At 39.8% G+C, this 23733-nt stretch overlaps 1 protein-coding gene across 1 annotated transcript in view; it reads right to left on the bottom strand.

Annotated features, from left to right (window-relative positions):
• Nucleotides 1-18270, bottom strand: part of slc9a1a (solute carrier family 9 member A1a) — a 34097-nt gene extending 15827 nt beyond the window's left edge. Inside the window, exon 1 of the mRNA XM_037676813.1 lies at nt 17943-18270. Coding sequence (XP_037532741.1) covers nt 17943-18249 — 307 coding nt within the window. The 5' untranslated portion in view covers nt 18250-18270. The remainder of the gene's footprint in view (nt 1-17942) is intronic.
• Between the last annotated feature and the right edge of the window lie 5463 nt (nt 18271-23733).

The raw sequence follows: 23733 nt of genomic DNA, 5'->3' as shown, positions 1-23733 counted from the left end.
AAGTCCAGATGACATGATTCAACCTTTTTTGTTGTTATATACCTGGATGACTGAGAAAACAAACTTTGTAATAGTGCCAGTAGTTCTCTTTTTCTGGTTTGTGAAATTAGGAGGCAAGAGGAGGAAATAAGGCTGCGCTACAGGTCAAGCTAACCCCAGAAAGTAAAAAATACAATAAAATAAATAAAAACACTGTTGGTTTGCGAGCCGTATGGTTGTTGCTTGTGATGACAACTAGAATGTTACCAGCAGAGTTCATCTGCTCCACATGAACCGAGACAAAATGTTTAATTGCGTAAGAATCAAGACTGTACATTTGAGTAGACGCAAAGAACATCTAGAAGATGGTTCTAGTTTTTCTGCTCTACGAATGCTGATATCAGAAAAACAACAAGATGTGAAATATTACAAAGCGGTGGTAAAAGACATGGAGGTGAAAATGTTGAACTTCTGCTTTAGATTTAGCAGCTGCTCATAAAAGGCAGAGCTCTCAGACACAAAGTTCCAGTCCGCTGCAATGAAACTGCTCCAAGGAAATACACGGGCATGTGTAGGCCGTGCAGACAAGTAGGAGCTTGCAGATACAACCTTAACACAACGGACCATTAATGGTATTGAAGCTGCTGCTGAACTTATGCAGGATGTGATGTTTAACAAAACATAATCAAAAATGTGTACTGTAAGCACGTCACATTAAAGTAAAAGAGTAAAAGAAATAAATCTATCAGCATAGATTAGGAAAACAAGAACATAAAAGTGATACAAGGCAAAAAACAACAACTTTTGTCTATTTAAATGACAAGTTAATCTACTTTGAAAAAGATCCACACAGGCCAAAACAAACTTTTGCTATCGTCGACCAAGCACAATACTTGCACCACAGCAAATCTGCAGAGTCCTCAGGATGATCAGTTAGATAAACAAAAAAAACTGTTGGACTTTAAAAGTATCTTTGTTGGGCCTGGCACGATAAACAATAAATCAATTAATTGCACGATAAGTGAAAATTATCGACCTTAATTTAATTTACTGGCTTTATCGTTTCTTCGTCTCTCTCTTTCTATTGAAGACACTGGATGACAAAAAGCTCAACTCAGGTGATTTCACTGACCCCTCCCTTTCTCTTTTTTGTTCTTTTCTTTAAAATCTGTTTTAACCGTCCAAAATCATGTTGTTGTATCGTTATAAGCAGCTAAGCTGAGAAGCTAAGCTACGAGCTAAGCTAACAGGCCTACCTCGGAGAAAAACTCCGTCTTGTCCAAGCTCCAAAATTCACGGTTGAAACCCGTGCCTTCATGTAAAAAGTTGTTTTTCCCTGAAAAAGGAAGCTGAGAACTTGTTTAATGATTTTTTATTAAAAGCTTTATGTGAAAAATGCTATGCTAAAGAGCTCAAACCGCACTGAGTGGCCGCCATTTTGAGAAGCGGAAAACAGGAGAGACGGTCCATGTCACGTCAAGGGGCCTCCCTCCCATTTTTCTTAAAGAGACACGCTGCTCGCTCCCTCACTGTCCATCTTTTGGTTTAAACGGTCTTATACAGCCATCCAGTGGTCAAAAAAGGTACTACACAAAAATTAACCAACATTTCTTCTAAAAGTAGACAATAATTACTAATTATTGTCAAATTTCAAACAATATTATTGTTTATCGCAATAATTTCTGAGACAATTAATCACCCAGCAAAATTCATTTTCGTGACAGTCCAGCACAGGTAGGTTTACAACAAATTGAAAACTAAATCAAAGCTACATTTACATTGTGAGGTGTCTGAACAGTCCCGATGTATTTACTGTACACTGCTGCCGTGCAGGTTCATGTCAGGCTGGAGCAAAATAAAATAAATGTCTTCATGCGGCACCGACTGTGTCACAAAAACAAACATGAAAGTTTCAACTACTGTATATGAGAAAACTAGCTCATGTGTCAAGGATCATAACCCAACACTAAAAACATGACTTAATTTAGAATCATGGAAAACAACTACAGGAGAGCAACATGATGGATTTAACCCTGAACTATTTGATGAAGCATTGCTCAACATAAACCCACATAAATCTGCACAGCTCATTGTTTTAACATTAATACGGTGCATGTCATCCACACACAAACACACTCTTCATGCTGCAGGTTGCATCTGCTGGATACAAAATTGAATGCTGGCTATGCAGTAGCTCAGTGGTTAGTACCACAATTGTGTAATCCGGAGGCTGCAGGGTTGAGCCCAGGTTGCATCAAGAAGGGCAACTCGCCACATTTCTCATGCCAGTTTGTTTACTGTGATGACCCCTGAAGACCATGAAGCTGTTTGGTAATCATCTGCAAAACGAAGCTTAAACATGCATTATCATTTTTAGGTCCAGATACAAAAAATAGCTTTACGTTTGATTTAAAAAGTAGCATTTGATGCCAAGTACCGGTAATGTTTGTTCAGCTGTCAACACAAAAGTAGAGAATAGGGAACAGTTTGCTCAACAAATGAAACAATCAGTTCAACTCAAACATATTCATGCCTGTGTGAAGAGGGCCGGCACAAGAGGAGGGGGCGTGCCAAAGACACCATCTTAGCACCAGCGTAACTGGTTTGTTCCACTTTGGAGTAAGCTGTTTGGGGGAAGAATCAGTTTTGTCTTGTGTGCTTCCTTGACTGATGAAGCCTTCTGGATAGAAGGTGAAACGTTTCAGAAAAAAAACAAAAACTGTCCAGATGACCTGACTGAAAATTGTTGGATTGTATACCTGGATTATTGAGCATGGACTTTTTTTGGTCATATTCATGCCACTTTTTATATTGCAGCCCTGATTTTACAATAAAACAGGAAGAGGTGACGTGTGCTTGTTTCATTTAGTTCCCTTCTGTAATAGGCACGCAGTGTTTGTGTGTGTGTGTTTAAATTAAAGGCACACAGTGACCCATGCCATCAAGGTGTTGTGCCCAACCACACAGCCCTCTGTGGAAAGATGTGGTCTACCTCTATAATTTTATATTCAAATTACAACGTACACCCACAAGAGTGCTTGAAGAGGAACAGATCCAGTCCATGGCAGCGTATGCTAAACTTTTAGGTGGAGCAAAGCTCAACAGTTCAAGGACTTTCAGACAGTACAGAGCGGTGAAGAACTGGCGGTATACATGTTCACTCATAGGCTGTAATGGTGCTGCCCTTACACACATTCTGTCAGTATGTCAACCTACCTAAAAAGAGTATTTGATTATGATTTTTTTTATTATTACAAAGTTACATTGTCTTGCCTTTACAAATTGTACAAATTCAGACGCAGAAAAAAAACTTCTAGCATCCACAAGATGCGTTTGAACAGGACCTGAACAAGAACACGACTGTGGGTTAAACAGCTGCATGCTCAAAGGAAAGACAGAAAGGGAGACTTTAGGTTAAACAACCTAAACAGATTTACGTTCTCCGAAGAGATTTTTTTTGTCTAAGCACTCTTCTTTGATTTTTTTAAAAGGGAACTGCCCAAAACTCCAGAAGCTAAGGAGGTAAGCCAACAAAGCTATTCTATAACAACTGCTGCGCCCAGTAAACAGAACCTTCATGCGAGTTCTCAGAAAGGCGGGGACAGGATGCAAACTCCTCACTTAGCTCTGACGCTACAGAGCTCATCATCTATTCATGAGGAGGCATCATCTGATCACTGGAGACTTCCCAACTAAAGGCGACTCAGCACATTCATGTTTAGACCATATCAGATTCCAAAGCCATCGTTATGCAATTACAGTCGTGTCTACACGTGTTAGAGGCATCGCTGTTAAAGACATCGCTGCTCAGTTTGGGAGGACCAGATTACAAAAATGACTCTGTACAACGCCGGACACATTCATTGGTTCTCAGGAGAACAGATTGTGTGAAAGTGATATAAGGAGCTCTAATGACAACACAAAGGCTTTACTCTAAACGGAAAAAAAACAACTTATTTACCCATTATTAAATAACCAATCAGCATTTAAAGAGCAGGCTACACGGTCTTCATTATCTTCAAGTTACTTAAATATTATTTTATTAAATAAACAGTTTGGCACAAACTTATTGCAAGCAGTGCCCCGAGGCAGAACGATCCATTCAGTCTGAAAGCAGCCTCTGGGACTGCCAACTGAACAGCTCACTTTGTGCGTTTAAAAAGTTTTACCAGAGAGAAACGTGGCAACGTGCAATCTTTCTAAGCTCCACCAGAAAGAGACGAGTAAATGAAGCTAGAAAGTGGCGTGGGAAACCAACCAGTGGTATTATTAGGGTGCATGCAGTCCCATGATCCCGTATGTAAAGAATTCCTGTGTGATGTCGAACTGCGATCCATAAATAGACCACAATGAACTGGTATTTATTGAAGCAATAAAAAAAACTGAGACCTTTTTACCCCCAAATAACTTCATGCAGACACTAGAATAGAAGTCCGTGATTCACAATAATTAAGGTTTCTCTTAAAGAAATGTACATAAAACGTCTGCTAAATATAGTCCTTCTGGAAAATGCAAAGGACTTTTGACTGGTTGGTATACTGTAAATGCTGCTTCAAGGAGAGGCACAATCAATACTGGATCTAAAGGGAACCTCTAAATTAAACATTATATTTGATGAGTAACCAAAAGGGACAAAGAAGGGTATGCAGCCCAATCAGGAGGAGCAGAAAATACTGTTTTTAATGGGAATATGGATCCTTCAGCAGGAAAAAGCTCTTAAAACATCTTAGACTTGGGTCACAAGTCTTAGATGAAGAATTCAACCCTGGTTAAATGAGAACATTTAGTACAGGTGTTCCTTCTACTGCAACTTCAATTATGGCCACAACACTCTTCAAGTGAATTAAAGTGTACATAAGCTCAGTTTAGTCAAAACGTCCGTGTATGAAGAGAATTACATGTATGTTACAGTTAACAATGCAGTAGGTTTCTTTTTTCTCCGGAGCCGTTATGCAACAAGAATTTGGAAAAGCAGCAAACGGTGACAGCTCTTTCAGTTGTGTAAATGTACCCAGCGTCATACGGCCTGGCAAGTGCCACACCACTATGGATCTGAGTCTTGTTGCCAGGTGACTAATTGTACACCACTGGCAACCATGAGACTCACTGAGCAAACACAAAAAGGAGAAAAACAGAATTTTATAACTATTTACTGAAGATTGGCGGGGGGGGGGGGGGGGGGGGGGGGGGGGGTGACTAATCAGAAATGTGATTATTTTCCTAAAACTTGTAACATTTGACGAGCTGGCCAGCTTGCAAACACCAAAACTCACTGGGTGTTACAGAAAGGCTAGAAACGTAATGCAGTGTGAGGCAGACTGTGTTCATAACCAGTGCTGTGTACAAGATAAGCTCTGCTGAGTCATTTCATTATTTAATGCCAACGATTGTGAGACTTCAGCTGTGCCAGATGATAATTGGTTTGAATTATTTATCATGGACTGGTGTTGGCATTTTTCACCACAACCCCTGGTGTTATGTCTGAGAAAATGCTCCAGGCGTCTGTTGGCGACTTCTCAGATCGATTTCTGAGTTTTTAGCTTTGGTTCTGCCACTGACGTGGTATTTCTGACTAAAATTACTAACGATCATCTATTCTAACTTTTAAATGACTGGATATTACTACATAAGTTTTAAATAATATAAAACATTTGCTCTAAAGTGACATTTTAAACAACTTATCAAGTCAAGTTTCATTGTCATTTGCATCACATGTGGTACATGTAGTGGAACGAAATTGTGTACACAGGGTCCCAGTTGTTACGTCAAACAATAGCAAAAATATAAGGTGTAAAAAGAAACAGTAAATAAGGATCCAAGATAAAAACTAAGATATACAGTAAACGAATGCTCAATGGTGCATTAAAAGATCTAAAATATACGCTAGTCACTAATAGTGCAAAACAATACACCGAACAACAGGAGAACGATTCTCATAAGTTCGGTTCAGCTATAATTTGCACTCTTAATGCGAGCGGAGTTGGGCTCGGAGCAGACCCCAAATTACGAATTGACTTTTAAAGAACACCTCGAAGTCCTTAAAGTAATTATGTTGTGTTACTTGCTGCCTATATCCTCTTTAACTGCATTTTCAGAAAAAAAATACACTTCCTTAGACAAAAAAAAGTCGCCACCAAAAAAAAAAAAAAAAAGGTCACACACTAATATTTTGTTGGACCGCCTTTAGCTTTGATTATATCATGCATTCGCTGTGGCATTGTTTCGATAAGCTTCTGCAATGTCACAAGATCTATTTCTATCCAGTGTTGCGTTCATTTTTAACCCAGATCTTGCAGTGATGACTAGGCATGATGGGTGCATCACTTCACCTGCATCTCTTCTTACCCTGATGCGCCCAACCATATATATATATATATATATTTTTTTTTTTTTTTTTTTCCATTTACCCTTATACACACACACACACACACACACACACACACACACACACACACGCACGTGAGAGATATAATGGAAATGATAACAGTGGGTTAAGTAATAACGTCTCCACATTTTTCTAGTTTAGCAACCGTCAAGTAGATCATGGTATAAAAACACGTTTTGTGGCTTACATGACAACAAATCTTGCCCAAGTTTTCTGCACTTAACGGTGGCTTTTGTATTAAACTGAATGAGAGTGCACGAATCCAGATAAAGCACATAAAATTGTTGAAATAATGAGGTTCTAGATTAAATGTTAACAAAGCAGCCCGTGCGATTATGTGCAGGAAACTGTTAAGAAATACCCACCAACATTTTGAAGACAGTGACCCACTGCATATTGTGATTTAAATTACTTTATGTATTGAAATAATAAATAACTATTTTTTTTACAACATGCTACACTGATGAATACAGGTGTTCATAGCTTTGACTAAAGGTGACAGTAAATCTTATACACTGGACATATGAACACGAGGAAAACAAACTTAGGTTTAAGATAAAGTGAGAATCAATACAGTCTTTCTCATTTTTTAAGAATTCCATATTTCTTGTGGACTTAGTCTTAACTTAAAGGGCACAATAAAGATACGCAGATAAAAATCTGGCACACTGACTTTTGCTTTGTCAAAAGCTGAGAAGCATTTCATGATGTGGCTTTAGACCAGTTTTAAAACTCGTTTTAATTTTGGGTTTGCACATTCCCCCACAGCAATTAGTATCATAACTGATACTAGTGCTAAATGTATTCATAAGAAGCCAACTCTTAAGAAATGTCTCAGGTCTCTTTAATAAACAACCAGCAACATCAATGGTCATCCATCCATCGATCCGCACTTTTCCTTTCCACATTCCTAAAATAGCACTGATCAAGATAAAGTCCGTCTTAAAAGTCTAGACCTAGTGCTGTTTAAAATAACTGTCAAGCAGCTTTAGGATAATTTATTTATTTATTTACCCTTTAGTTATAGTCTCAGTGGGTCATGAGAACTCATTTTCAAGAGAGACCTGTGTAGGTTAAGGGCCTTGCTCAAGGGCCCAGAGTGGGGAAAATGAGGGTGGAGGCTGGTGTGGGTGTTTCACCTTTTCCTCCCACATTTTTTATGCTGTCAGTCTGGGGAGTTGAACCTGTGACTTTCCAATCACAGGCCCATCTTCTCTAACCTCTGTGCCACCACTCCCCACAGTTATTTTCATGTACTACAGTAGTCCCTCGCTATTTCGCAGTTCGTTTATCGCGGACTTGCTCCATCAGGGTTTTTCAAAATAAGACTGGACATGACACACAAATTGTCTGATTGATGGATGAGCTGAACGATCGGCATGGAGTTTTTATTTAAAATAAATTATTTATCACCTGCTGCACATTTGTGCAGCCCATACTGCAGGATAAACTTCCTGCTGCAGCTGCTCACCATGCAGAGCGGAGAAGTGGGCGTGGCCAAGAGCATTTGCGGGTGGAAAAGAGCAGAGGCAGGGAGCTGATTTCATGACATTCTGTGCTCTTTTAGAGAGTTTAGAAACATTGTTCAGAATATTGCAAGTACATATATATATATATATATATATATATATCTATATATATATATATACACACACATATATACATATACATATATACATATACATACACAAACTACTTGTACTACTATTCCTACTTCGCAGTTTTTCACTTATCGCGGGTCTTCAGAGTACGGATCCCCCGCAATAACAGAGGAACTACTGTACGGATTTAAATGGGTACCTCATAAAATCATTTAAACAGAAGACAACTTTGGAGTTGATCTAAGAATACTGAAATATGAAAGGCGACCAAGAGGTTTCAGTAAATTTGGGTTTAAATCAGTTTAGTCATCCTTTCGTTCCCAGTCTTCCCCTGTCTCCACGGGTGTCCCCCAAGGCTCTGTCCTCGGACCCCTCCTCTTCATCATTTACCTCCTTCCTCTAGGTCACATCTTCCGTAAATTTGGTGTCCATTTTCACTGTTATGCTGATGACACACAGCTCTACCTGTCAACAAAACCAAACTCCACCCACCCACCCTCCATCCTCACAGACTGTCTCAATGAGCTAAATCACTGGTTTTCTAACAACTTCCTACAACTAAACAGTAACAAAACAGAAATCATTCTTGTTGGTACCAAAAACTCTCTTTCAAAATCAGAAAATCTTCTCATCCCCCTTAACAACTCCCTGCTATCCCCCTCGCCTCAGGTCAAGAGTCTTGGTGTCATCCTCGACACCACTCTCTCCTTCACTTCACACATCAACAATGTCACTTGGTCTGCCTATTTCCATCTCCGAAATATTAACCGTCTCCGCCCTTCTCTCACACCCCGCTCCACAGCCATCCTTGTTCACAGTCTTGTGACTTCTCGGATTGACTACTGCAACTCCCTTCTTTATGGCCTCCCCAACAAATCTCTCCAGAAGCTACAATTGGTCCAGAACTCAGCTGCCCGTGTCATCACTCAAACCTCCTCCTATAACCACATCACTCCAGTCCTGCAGCAGCTCCACTGGCTCCCAGTTAAATCACGCATCGTCTTCAAAATTCTTCTTCTCACTTTCAAAGGTATCCACAACCTTGCCCCTCCGTACCTATCTGACCTCCTACACATCTCCATCCCCTCTCGCTCTCTCAGATCCTCCTCTTCACTACACCTCCATGTACTCTCTGCCCGCCTCTCCACCATGGGGAGCAGGGCCTTCACCTGCTCTGCCCCTCATCTCTGGAACTCTCTACCCCCTGACTTAAGAAACACCACCTCTCTTTCTATATTCAAGAGTGCTCTGAAAACACATCTCTTTAGACTCGCTTATCCTTAACTTTGCTGTAAGTATTTTATATTCATGGACTTTCATGACACCCAAGTGTCCTTGGGTGTCATGAAAGGCGCTTTTTAAATAAAATGATTATCATCATTATTATTATTATCTATGAAAATGATGGACGAACACCAGACGTACGTCTCATTCTCGTTTCTCAGAGTTGCAGAACTCTACTGAGGCTAAACAGAGTGCTTCACACGATGTCTGACAACAGAACAGAACATGTTTTCCTCAATTCACATTAACAAATCTTTTCACTTCGACGTGTGCCCTTTAACACTGGCATTGTTCCCAACCTCCAGCCCTACGTGCCCACCCAGAGCCCAGTAAAGTATCAGTGGAGACATCGGAGTCTCCACAAAGGCCAAGGACAAAACAATAAATTACCTTCTCAGTGGGTGCATTTACTTATTGCGTGTGCATAAATCTAATTGTTATCATTATCTGCTGTCCACATCCCGTTGATGCAAAAATATGACAGTAAAATACTACAAGGTGGTCAAAACTTAAACTTGAAACACAATCAGGAATATGATCCACATTACCAAGAAATATCAAGCAACCAGCAGGGACTCTGACTGATGCCATGGTCATGTTATTCACTTGAAACCAAGAAGTCTTTTTTTAATCACTCATTATTCTGCTTGCAATATTTGCTCATCCACAAATTGTTGTGGTGCATAACATTTATAGTTAATTTAACCACTGACAATCAGTGATGGTACTGTTGTATTATTTTATATTTTACAGTAGCTCAATAAAGATGTGTCCTTAATGCCACTCATTCGAAGGGTTTCATATTATACCAGTTTTATACCACCATTTAACAAATGTCACAACTACTATAAATAAAAAAAGCATTTTATGATAGTAGTCTTCAGCTGATACCGTTTAATCCTTTTTCTTTTACCCCCATTTGTAAGAAACAAGCTTGAAGTTGCAGTTAAAACTCCAACAGCAGCAGAAACTATTCTCATATATCAGCTACTGATGGATGTAACTGTGTATGCTTTCACCGAGTGCCACAGTGATGTAACACACACTTCTTCCAATTGTTAGGCCAGCACTGCATGATAAAAGGAAAGGTGAGACAAACCAAACTCGGCAGACTTGTTAGAGGAACCTTACTTGAGAGGTGAGGGGGACGCAGGATACCATTATCCTCAGAAATACTACAGTAATTATCTCAAGGTGTGCCCCACTGTCTACCTGAGAATTACTAGTGAATGTTACCTAAAATGCAAAAGTTCACCAGGACAATCAGTGTTTGATGCAGGTTAGACAAAGCTATGATTTGTTATAGAAGATACAGCATAATTGCTATAAAATGTTACATATCACAGCCAAAGAATGATTATAGAGTCATGTTATTTTCCTGTGTCCAACTTGATATTTCAAATATTATTTTCCTCTCAACTCGGAGGATTACTTTATGAGGACTATAAAGTACACGAAAAGTGCCAAACGTAGCCTTTAGGTTAGGGCTATTCAACTGGTGGATCGTGAATTACTTAAGTCCGACCTGCCGATGAGTTTGTTAATAAAAAGAAGAGATTTAAAAAAATCAGAAAAATCACGAGAGAGACATTTAAACTATTTGAAATGGTAAATATTTCAGTCAGAGAGGCAATTTTGTTCTATGCCCATCTCAATTTTCAATGTTTTCATGAGCGTACAAAAGACCATCCTGACGTTATGTTTGTTTATTTGTCATGTGCAGGTTAACACAAGGTCAACAACGCAATGAAATGTTCAGGATGACAAGAACTGGTACGACTTGCTAAAAAAAAATATATATATATATATAATATATATATATATATACACATATACTAAAGTACGCAATAAAGGTACAAAATAAAGTACCAAAAAATGAAAAAGAAATATTATATTTACAAGCTCCAAAAGAAATACAGTAACATAGTAGAATATAACGGTGCAAGTAGGATGAATTTGTATAAATAAGTATTAAACACTGAGGCATGTGGACGTCTCCGTGTTCAACTGCCTCCCCCTTACAGTGCTGTTATTGCTAGTATCACTCAGCCCTCTGTGAATAGCAAGCGGCCATCAGGGCACTAACGATCGGTCGTTAGGTTGACAGTCCTCCTTTTGCATGTGAACAGCTAGTTTTGGCTGTCACCAACAGACTGGTTGATCCACTATGAGAAGGTGTTATTTATAAGACTGAGTTTACTGCAGCTCCTCAGACTGAAGAAATCTTTTGGATAAAAGACGAAACGTTTCAACAAGAATCCGTCCAGCAAACCTGACTTAACTTATACAAGAGAACATTTTAGGAAGAGCCCCCTCCCCACTGAAAGCACTGACCTGCACAACGTCAGGCCAAGTGAGGCTACCCGCTGTTCAGCTACTCGGTGCTTTCCCCTTATCCCCAGGAACAACCTCTGACTGGTGGCATCAGTTTACAGCCAGTAACAGAGATGTCAACATAAATGCCAAAGCAAACCTGAACAGGACATTAACAAGAACCCATTTCCACTCAGAAACATTGTAAACAATCAGAAAACATCGCACGGATCATTTCCACAAGGATACCCAGCATGCTTTGCAGCTCACACAGTCTCTCTGGGACTCTCTCACAGAGAGAACTTTGCGAGTTTTGGGGGAAATAAAATAAAAGTTAAACCGAGACGCACTTCTTTGCTTTATTCTGGGGCCTACAAATATTCTTATTTTGGTGTTAATAATGTTTAATTACAAGAATTAAACGAGCATAAACACAAGTCGAAGGGCTGCACGCTCTCGCGAGGGAGCGCCCTCTCTCTCCTGCTGTGAGAAAGTTTTAATAAACTGATCATATGCACACGAGTCAGATTATCAACAGATTAATTACTGGGGGAATATTGATAATGATGCACAGCAGCTTTGTAGTTACGGTAGTTAGTCAACCACAAATAGGATTAAGTGAGGCTATTTATTTTAGTAAATGACACGAAGAACATGTTCAACACTTTAATCTTGCAGAGTTCTGCTCCACTTCTTTGGGCTCCTCTCAAAGCTCACACCTGAGCCGGACGTGGACGCTTCACCTGTGATTTATGAACTGTTTGAGGAAGAACTGGTCTGTGCAGCCATTCCTTTGTAAATGAGAACTGGTTCTTAATGGACCCTGGAACAGCAACATGACAGTCATTCAGGGTCAGGGAACATCAAAAATGATCAACTTTTTAAATTTTTTTTTACTGAAATCAGAGATGGCAGAATAATTTTTGTGTTAAATGAGAGGCATCATGTGTCATTTTGGTTTTTAATATTGATTCAAGTTAGAATTTCACTGCTTTTATTGCAAAAAATATACAATATATCTCGAAACATCATTTCTTTGAATTACACTTTTGGGTTCTGTTTATTGCATTTATGATTCAATGCAGAAAAATAAATAAACTTAAACGGTAACAGATCATCGTGATACTTTATTTACATAATAACTTTAATTGCTGGATGTCCAGCCCCTGAGCTGTTGGCTTTCAGTAACTGTAGCTCCTCGGTAATTTAGTAGAATTTACTTCATGCTAAGCTTTAGGTCCTGTCCTGATATTAATATAAATATAATACTTTATTAAAGCAACACAAATAGACAATGTTCCAAATTTAAAAAAAATAGCTTGCACCTTTAGGACAAGTGCTCAGATAAACAGTAATTCATGGGTTTGATTTATGCAAACAGTCCGACTAATCAATTTAAGAAAAAAGGAGTTGAATGGAACAAGAAAGGGCTCTGCAAGGCAGCTTAAGAGATAAACAGATGGTGGATTTGTTTATCACCCTGTAAAATATAAAAGCCTACAATCATAAAAAAAAAAATTGCTGACACTGACCTGTGTAGCAGCCACATTCAATTACCCACAGCCTGTTTTCAGCAGCTGTGGAATAATCAGAGCCTTATGACAAACACATTTCTGCCTCTTATTTTGTTTATCTACATCATTCCTTTAATTTCCCTCACTTTCCCTGAGGTGTTCCACTTCATGTCCTTGAGCTTCTGCGAATGCGATTCTTGAGCCAGGTGGACATTCGCTGTCTCCGTCTCCCCCGAGACGCTGGGCTTTTCGCCCAGACAGTGAGGCAGCATCCTTCCTGACTGCAGGCTGCTGCTCAGTCAGGTGTCTGCTGTCAAAGGCAAGTGACAGGCTGCTTGGCTTTTAGAAAGAAAAAAAAAAGAAGCTGAGAACAATGTAGTTCTGCTCAAAGCTCCAAATGAAGAGGAAGGGATGACTGAGGGGGGAAGAAATAAAGAGCTGACAGCAGGAAGGGCAAGAGCCTCAAAGAGAAAGGAAGCAGAAGACAGAAATAACAGAGACTACACAGACATTTACATCAGTGGCAAAAACACAACCAGGGGATCTTCTGAACTGGATTATTTCACAAAAGCTTACTGGTTTTGAAATAAGCCTCACGTCGGGGTTGAAATTTGACTTATATAAAGTTAACAGGAGGCATATGTGTGTTAAAAACTTGCCCAATACTGTAGTTCATTCCCTACGTCCAGACTGCTGGATAAAACTGCTTAGTCATCACAGGAGTACATAGAACAGCTCCAGAACTTCCTATACGCTTCAGTGGACAACTCTTAACAGGTAAACTGCTCTGCCACCATTATAGGTTCAGTCCTTTGACTAAGGTCTGGTCTAACTAGTTATGTCAGTATACCAGCAGAGAAGACCAGTCATCGAATACCATCGAGTACCTGTAGGGCCGAGACAGACCAACTGTTTGGCTGAACGATTATTGGCATTAATAAATAAATTATTGGAATTAGGCTGTTTTGAGCGCATGTCTGTTGTGAAAAACAAACACTTTGATCCTGTGTTTAACTCTCATCATTAAAAACGGGTTATACACTCAACACACACTTATGTGCTCATTCATTTTGCACTACATTTTATATATATATGTTTTTTTTTGTTTTTTTTTACTAGCCTTACTATATTGCATGTCACTTTACCTTTATATAATTATCAATGACTTCATACATATACGGTGTACATTCACTTCACATGTTGCATTTGTTACTTTACTTCAAATGTCAATGTCAGGACCTTCATACATATACTTTTTATATTTATACTGCTATATTTACAATTTAGGATACTTTTATTATTTTATTTTATGCTAATGTTTATTAAATGTTTAAGGGTTATTGTTGCACCAGGGGTCCGAGAGTAATGAAATTTCAATCCTGTGTATGTCCTGTACATATTGCAGTTTTGACAATAAAAGTTGACTTTGCCTGACTTGGCTTGTGCACTTCCAGTGTTATAATCTGCCCTAATATATGTGAGTTTTAAGCTAATGTAAAAATTTGCACACCGACAATGACAGAGCTGGCTTATATACCAGATATATAAAATGTAACATCATTAGAGGTTGAATGACTGGAAGATAACGTTGGAGGCCAGACTGAGATGGTTCGAACATGTGCAGGGGAGGGACAGTGGGTATATTGGTAGAAGGATGGTAAAAGACAAAGAAGGCTAAAGAGGAGGTGTGTTAGAGAAGACATGGAAGTACGGTAGTTTGAGTGAGGACAGAGAGATGAAAAGGGGATTGACCATTTTACAGCTACTAATATGCATTCCCACAAAGAGCTTCCTTTTTCCAGTTGTCATTCATCTGTATTGTTTTGGTTCTTTACACCTGCTTTTTTAAATTTATGATTATATACAACAATATACTGTGATGGACTTGAGACCTGTCCAGGGTGTACCCTGCCTCTCCCACAGTGACTGATGGATATGAGCACCAGTGACCCCCATGACCCGTAAAGAAAGAAGCAGGTAAAGATAATGGATGGATGAACGGATGGATGTTTTCTACAAATGTATTTGTTTTCGTTTAACTTTTATTTGTAAGTTACCAGTAGTTTTATTGGTATTTTACTTTGTGATAGCGATGTGAAATGTTCCTGGTCATTGGAATGACTGCAGAGTACAAGAAGCTAATACATAGGTAGATATGAACACTGTTTAAACTAAGTCCATCCATCCATCATCTTAACCAGTGTCTTCCTTTTTGGGTCACGGGTGTCACCGGTGCCCATATCCAGCAGTCACTGTGCGAGAGGCGGGGTGCAACCTGGATAGGTTGCAAATCCACCACAGTAAGCTAGGTCTATATTAACAAACCAGAAGTACCAAGCATGACACTATCTAGACCCCAAAGCATCGTAAAATACTGACTTGAGCATGCACATTAGTAACCGCAAAAAAGTCAGTGACTCGTTGTGACCACTGAAGAAAGAAGGATGTTACAACTAGGGGTGCACCGATAAATCGGCCGGCCAATTTATCGGCCATCGTTTCCTTAATTTTGGAAAATCGGAAATCGTCCAATACTTGCACGAGAAACCGATTTCACCGATTGTTTTAGTTTTAACAACAATTTAAAATTTCATTTATATTTCAGAGCCCCACCTCATGGCCAGTTAAAACAAGTTTGTATTGTTTCTAGGATATTGTTCAGGGGTATGTTTTTCAATAAAATAAGATTGGAAAATTGAAAGTGCATTGTGACTTTATAACACCCGACAGTGTCGCTTATAAAACAAAATCAGTATCAGCAGGTCAGACTTTTTAGAAATCGGTGATCGACCAGAAAACTGCAATCAGTTTATCCAGTTTCATGATACCAGTTTTTTTCAAACATATTACAAGCACTTCAGTTTGGGTACTTGCCAATCAATACCAAGTACCAATACCAAATAGTTAATGAATTAGTTCTAAACATTAAACAATGACTTTGGAACATTTCTTTTATTAAGAACATAGCAAGCGGTCTACTGTGTTAATATCACCTGTGTTTGTCTTAAAGTATCTCTAAACTACGAACATTTTTTATTTGTCGTCCTCAATTACTTGCAAAGTGAGAGAGGAAATGACATCACCAAACATAAAAGTGGTAATTTGGTAAAGAAACTGAAAGTTAAACTGGGTTTCTTTTTCAGAAACAGATCCTGTCTAACTCTGAATGCTAGGAAACGCCTTGTAAATGCGACTTTCCTTCCCTCCATTGATTACGGTGACATTATTTACATGAACGCTCCTACAAGCATCCTGCAGATGTTGGATGCTGTCTATCATGGTGCGCTAAGATTCATAACTGGCTGTAATTACCGTACCCACCACTGCACCCTGTATTCACTGCTTAACTGGTCATCGTTAACTTCACACAGACTCTCTCACTGGTACATTTTTATCTTTAAATCACTTCTTGGTCTGCTGCCTTCATACATCTCCTCCTACATGTCACTGTGTGAGTGCAGTTACAGCGTGCGCTCTCAGGACATTATTACCTGCAGTGTTCCCTCAGTGAGGACTGGGGTCTTCCCCTTCTCTGCTCCTGTTTCTTGGAATATCTTGCAAAAATATCTGAAGCTCTCGACCTTGACCTCTCTAAGTGGCTTTAAACATCTGTCAAGTTCCTGGCAAGAACCAATGCAGACAAGTTCCTGTTTTTAGTTTTCTACACCGCCTTATAATCTAGCTGTTTTTTGGCTACGTTTCTTTGTCCTTTTAATTATCACTTTGTTTTCAATTGTTAAAAAATAATAATAATAATAAATTTGTATGCATCATTTGTGAATGTCTATTGTCGTCATCACTCTTTGTTAAAATCCAGGTCTCTCTTGTAAACGAGTCCTCGTGGCTTAATGGGACTAAACTGTTAAAATAAAGGTTGAATGGTATCAATTTAAAGTACAGGTATCAGTGTTTGTATGAGCGCAAGTACAAGTACTTGAGGCTGGTATTGGGTCCAATACTGATGCTAGCATCTGTACCAGGATAATGATAATATAAATATATTAGACTATCTATAAGCTATCCAAGTATAAGCTAAGGAGCTTTAATGCAAGCAAAATTACTTTGCAGCTGGTGTACAGGTCACTGGTTGAAAGTGTTGTTTCATTTAATATTGTCTCATGGTATGGGAACCTCCTAGCCAGAGACAGGAACAAGTTGTCCCGGGTGGTCAAACAAGGTAGTAAAGTCATTGGTCATCAACAAATGACAAATGACAAAAAAGGCAATACAGGTTTACAATGACCCAACTCATCCACTGCAACCATTATTCAGGTACCATCTGGTAGACGACTGCTGGTTCCTTTGGCAAAGAAAAACGGGTACAAAACGTCATTTGTTCCCTCTGCGGTGAATAAACGCAGCCTCACATAACAAACTACTGTCTGCTGGGATGTTTCCATATTTTAATGTATAGTGTATTTTAGAATGGTTTTAACTGCATGTTTTTAATTGATTTAGCCTTGGTTTTAAAGTTTTTTTAATCGCATTTTTATTTTGTTTTTATAAGCCAGATGTCAAAGACAAGTCTCCATTTCATTGAATGTTACGGACAATAAAGTTGAATTGATTGATTGATGTGTGTAAAAATGTAAAAATGCCACAAGGCTGTGCGCTACGGTTGACCCACAACCCGGCTGCCCTCCAGCAGCGCAAATATCAGGAAACAACAATGTTTATCCTTTCCTAAACCTTTAACAATTTATTTAAAACACAATGATATCCATGATGGGGGGGTGCTGTAGCACTCCCCGCACCCTGACTTCCCATGCCTACTGGACAGTCCAGTCAACTTTAGCCAGGGGTCAGAACTGGTCATTAGGCAATGATTTCCTGAAAGGACTGAAGTGAACCCCACAGGACACTCACCTAGTTTCATCAGCGAGGCGAGCAGCACCCACAGAGAAATCTCAAACGGGATTTTGACGTGGTCGTACTCGAGGCTGAGGACCGGGAAAGCCTTTTTCGTGGCGTTGTGTTTGGTTTCCGCGTGTCCGTGGCGCTCCTCGTCACTCCCGGCGCTGCTGCCGCTGGTGTTCGGGGAGCTGGCAGCTCCTAGGGGGAGCACGGAGCCCTCCAGCAGCACAAGGAGCACCAGCAGGAGCAGCCCGAGCTCCGGGAGACTCCTCCCGTGACCCGCCCGGCTCCCGCCGCGGGCTCCTTTCCTCGAAGGCATGACGGTTTTTTTTTTAAAAAGTCCTCCTCAAACAAACAAATAAATAAATAAATAAACAAACAAACGGCCAGCAAGTTCAAGGAAGTTGACTCGGCTTCAGTTTCACAACCAGGGCCGACTCTTCAGACACTTCTGGTCGGTTCTTCCTCAAAGCGAACCAACCGTCCATTCTTGGGTGAGCCGCGCAGGTAAGCCGCCTCACGCACACGCGCAGGCCGCCGCTTCCGCCGCCGTTAAATTGGAGGAGGACGCAGGAGACGCCAAGATGCTGAAGAGGAGGTTCTCCTTTCTTTAAAACCTCCGTGACGACTGTCGACACAGACCACGGAATGCGCTCATCAGACCTGTTTCACAAGTTCTCGCGCCTCCCTGCGGCGTCGCTCAAAGAGTTGATGCTGAAGGCTGAGAGAGGAGCAGCATCTCCTTCCTCCTCTCCTCGCCACCTCCGACTGCCCAAGAAGCTCCTCCGTGAGGAGGTGCTCGGATACTGACCTTGAGGGGAAGCCGCACGTCTGCCACGCAGCATTTTGCCCCGCACCTCGTGAATAATATCAACTTTTTGATCCAAGTGGCCGTGAATGCGGCATCTTCTCTTCACCCGGCGGGAGGACGGCAGCCCGCAGGGCTCAGTCTGCGGCGGAATAAGCGAAGACCTTTTCAGGGCTCCGGATTCAGACTCTGGTTTGGTTTGTCGAGTGGGGTCTAGTTTTGTCTGCAGGGATGTTGTAGCTTCCTACAACCTTCAAAGCTCACACCCTTTCGCGGAGGTTTACTGGATGGGAGGTGTTAAACAGCAAGGGAGGGGGGGCTCGTCTACAGTGACACCTATAGGAAGGGAGGTTAAGATGTTAATTAGGTAGGACCTCCTGGTGTTTCACTTCTCCAGAATCAAAAGACTCAGGAGGAGCTGTGGTGGCCATCTCCACATGTTAAGTTTAATGATGCACAAGGGTTGGGTTTTTTTGTTTGTTTGTTTGTTTTATTACAAAACTTTATCAGTTTTACAAACAACTGACTGCCACGGGTATATTAGCAGGTACAAAAGTATAGAAAGAACAATTTGGTTATAAAATCGTACAAAGGATAAAAAAATTCTAAAGATACAAAACAATATATTTACATGTTATACAGATAAATTCACATTAAGTTTTTTTCTAGATTAATGATGCACAAGTTAAATCCCGTCCTTCTTGCATCTGTGACATCACGTGGGAGCAAAGATGGCGTCCAAAGAGGGCAACGGCTCACAAACGGCAAAGGCAACTATTTGATTAACAGCAAGCCCAACTGGATCTGTGTCATTTTACCCTTTATTTATACAGATAATCTCAGTGAGTCACGAGAACTCGTTTTCAAGAGAGACTTGTTTTTGGGAGCAGATGGCGAGGGTTAAGGGCCTTGCTCAAGGGCCCAGATTGGGGCAAATGAGGGTGGAGACTGGTGTGGGTGTTTCACCATTTCCACCCACATTTTGATGTTGTCGGTCCGGAGAGTTGAACCTGCGACTTTCCTCTAACCTCTGTGCCACCACTCTCACAAAATTGTAATATTTTTACAATAAGTTAGAAGAACTGATCATTAATGTTAATTTCATTCAGCAATCATTGCTCAATATCTATAGAATTTACTGTGTTAAAGCAGTTTGTGTTTGGTATTGATTAGCTGCAGTGGCCATCTTGAATTGGATCGACTCCAAATGGTATTCAGTTGCAGATAAACATCCATTGATTATGTTTTGAGAGTTTTGTCAGAATCCAAGACGGTCTTTTAAAAACACATCATGCATGATAAGTTATCGTTCAAAGTTTGTGTTGGCAATGACTCTCAGCTACTACCACGCCAAGTTTTACCTGAATATCGTCAAAATTGGCTCAGTTTTATCCATTTCTGTGTTTTTTAAGAGTGCTGAGCTGCAGTGGCCATCTTGAACAGAGCTACAGTGGCCATCTTGAACAGAGCTGACTTAATGATTACTTTCAGAGAGTTTCTTTAAACTCTGTCCACTGGTACATGAGGTATTTTACTAACACTTCATATCAAAAAACACACACAAGCCAAAACATTATTGCCTCTAGCCTTATGTCAGGCTACAGGTACAAAATGTACCAAAGAAACTCAGCTAACTAATGAAACATGACCAGATAGACACATTGACAAACCAAAGATGGCTAAAATGAGATAGAAGATAAACAACAGATAAATTCAAAAAAGAAATGAGTTCTTAAAGCACAAAGGTATTAGTTGTCTCGGTCAGCGCAGTCGTTTTCCACATGTGGAAGAGTGGTACTAGTACAACACACAAAGGATAATTGTCATACAAGTTAAAGATATGCGAGATCTGTGTCGTAAAACAGTAATCTAATACAGCTGCGGTCTTAGCAGGAGGTTCAAAGGTCAAAGGTATGCCCGTGTGCCCTAATCTGAATTACACCAAAATGCACTGCCTAAATGCTTAGCAGAACACCTGCTTTATTACAATGTACTCCAACATTTAGAACAGGGGTGGGCAAACTTTCGGACTCGCGGGCCACATTGAGTTCTAATATTGGAGCGAAGGGCCGATGTTCTGTTCACAATATACGCCAGTGTCTGTAGTGCGCCTTTACTGGGGAAATGCTGGAACTACAGGGAAAACGACACCAGTTTTTTTTTCCCCCCTATTAAATTCAGGTTTTTTTTCATATATAATTTGAACCAGTGGCAATTTTAACCTCTTTGTGGGGGTGCTTAAGCACCCATAAATTTTACCTCAGCACCCCTGAAAAATAAAGCTAAAAAAATATATATATTTTTTTTAATTGTCCAAATTTTGGACAATTTGGGCGGACTAATTAAAATGCCCAACGGGCCGGGGTTTGCCCATGCCTGATTTGGAACATAAGATGTGGCTTCTGGCAATTCAGAGGTGCAGAGAAATGTAGCGATGAACTTGGAGGCATCACATAAGAAGTCAGCGATGAGCTACAACCCAAAACCCTCCAGATCGATAAATTGTTTAAACAGCTCTTACAGGTGTGCTGTAGATTCAGTGAGAAAAACTCACAGTCTGGTTTCATGGGAGTCGCCTTGCAAAGTTCTTATTAATGACTCACTGCGGTAAATTTTTGAAGACAACTTCAAGGATCTAGGAACGAATACTCACTTTATTTGTAAAGGTGGTGAGTAATGGCACTTTCTTTGTTTTAGAAAAGCGCTGCTCCTGCCATTACAGGTTTGTCGAGTTGGGGATGTTTCTTTGTGTGTGAAGTTGATCCAGAAGCATGACAGGGGCTGCGAGGAAAACTTGTAATGAAACGAGAGGAAGCAAACGTTGATTCTTATATATTTGTGCTCATATTGCGAGTCTAGATAATAAATTGGTGAAGGAAAGGCAGGTAGTGTTTCTTCTTCTAAACAAAAGTGACATCATGTCTATCAGAACTACCTGTGCTGCTCCATTAATAAGGGATGGTCAACGTTGATAACAGTGTGCCATTTTAGACACTTATTAAGTGGTGTTCAGGCGACACACAGTCTATGCCGTCAGTTATTTTTATCTTTACTGCTCTTTATGGCTGTTAGGTGCTTGATATTTTTACAGCCCATTGTGTTTGAGGAGAGACTTCTGACAGTTTTGTTTTATTTCAGCTCTAACTCCATGTGGTCGACACTGATTTCCACTGTGTGCTGTTCAGCAAAGTTGTACAAAAGTTGTGGTGCGTGGTGGTTTGACATATTTAGGTGTGAAAGCATATTCAATATCTTTACATTATATTGTTGGTTAATTGTCCCCATTGACAGAAATACACATTCAACAATTTTTATTACATGTAAAAACTGTTGTAACTAGGGATGCATGATTTTATCAGCATGGTATCGGTATCTGCTGATATATATATGTATATATGTATATATATATATATATAGTGCTGTTTTTGTATGACTGTTGGAGTGTTGTCATTTTGTTAGAGAGTAAATGTCATGAATAAATTTCACATTAAACATAATCCAAGTTGAAGTGTTACATCATTTTTCAGCCCCTTTTTGGCATGTACATTTGGTAGCAGGCCAAACTGACATGAAACCATGCAAAATAATGTAGTATTTTAATTCCACAGCATATAAAGCTATGTAGTCTCTGTAAGTAGGCCTAGGGAAAAAAATATCTGTATTGGTATCAATTATCGGCCAAATAAGTTTTAACATATCGGATATCGACCAAAAATCCAATATCATGCATATCTAGTTGTAACATCTGCCACATTGACTTTGAGGAAGGATGTTTTGTAATAGTTTTGTTAGTGTTTTTAAAGATAACTTGAAAAAATAGATGTTATTTATCAATGTTGAGAGAAAGACTTGGATATGTCTACATTTTTTTTCATTTAAGTTATTTTGTCAAATACCTTAATGCTGATGAAGCCGATTGGTTTATGGTTTTGTATTTTGCAGTGGAACTGAATGTGAATGCTGGTAGACTGGTTACGTTGGGTTTTATATTAAACCACAACTGGAACAAAAGAAAAAACCCACATAGATTATATTGTTTAAAAAAATGCATTTTCTTACACAAGCGTGTGCCGGTTTCATCCGGGTACTCCGGTTTCCTCTCACAGTCCAAAAATAGCAATACATTACTTATTTGAAAATGCAATAAAAGAAAAGAATAATGATAATAATAATGTTTTAAGTGATTTCTCATTAAATATGAACAATGTGTCTACTTGTTTGTCTGATTTGTGAACATATCTCGTGAACCAGAGGATGAATTTTCAACTGATTAACTTTTCCACTCAACCCAATGCAATATGGCTGCCTCAGCCAAGATACAGAAAAGGGCTGTTTGACAAATTTTGAGCTAATATTGGGTGTGGTTGTATCAGAGACTCATCACCAACGGTGATAACACCCAGGGGCGATTCTAGAATCTGACCTTTAGTGCTACTTGAGCACCCCTAAAAGAGGCTAAAATCACCACTGATAACTCCCAAAACAAAAGTCTTGAAACATTGACCAAAATGACAACAGCTTGGTCATTTCCTCACATACGATGATCTTAGTTTAAAACTCTGTCCTGAAAGCGGTGAGCGATGTGCATTTCTTTAAGGAATGCTGGACCTTTGGTTTTAACTTCAGTGTGTTTATGTGTAAGATCACCCCCCTCGGTTATTATTATCACTCTTTGCAGCAGCTCATGTACGCCATGCTCAGCATGACTGTGCAAACTATTTGCTCCATTGTCCTTCATGTGTTCCACCTCCTCATATAGAGCTCATAAATCTTCGGTTCACATCTTCCCTGCTGCAATGCTCGAGTCCAAAGCAGAACCGAACAGCGTCAGATCCTCGAGGAAAATGAATCTGAGACACGTTGCTGTCGGCGGCAGCTACGAGGCTCACCTATCAAACTGAGCCTGAAACAATTTTAGCAAATGCACTTTGTGATTTATGGAAGCGTGACCCGAAAGCCCTAAAGGCTTCAAATCTTTAAAAGGGCACACAGGCC

Source organism: Nematolebias whitei, chromosome 5, assembly GCF_014905685.2.
Source record: "Nematolebias whitei isolate Nwh7 chromosome 5, NemWhi1, whole genome shotgun sequence".
NCBI lineage: Eukaryota > Metazoa > Chordata > Actinopteri > Cyprinodontiformes > Rivulidae > Nematolebias > Nematolebias whitei.
This window is presented reverse-complemented; position numbering and strand designations above follow the sequence as displayed.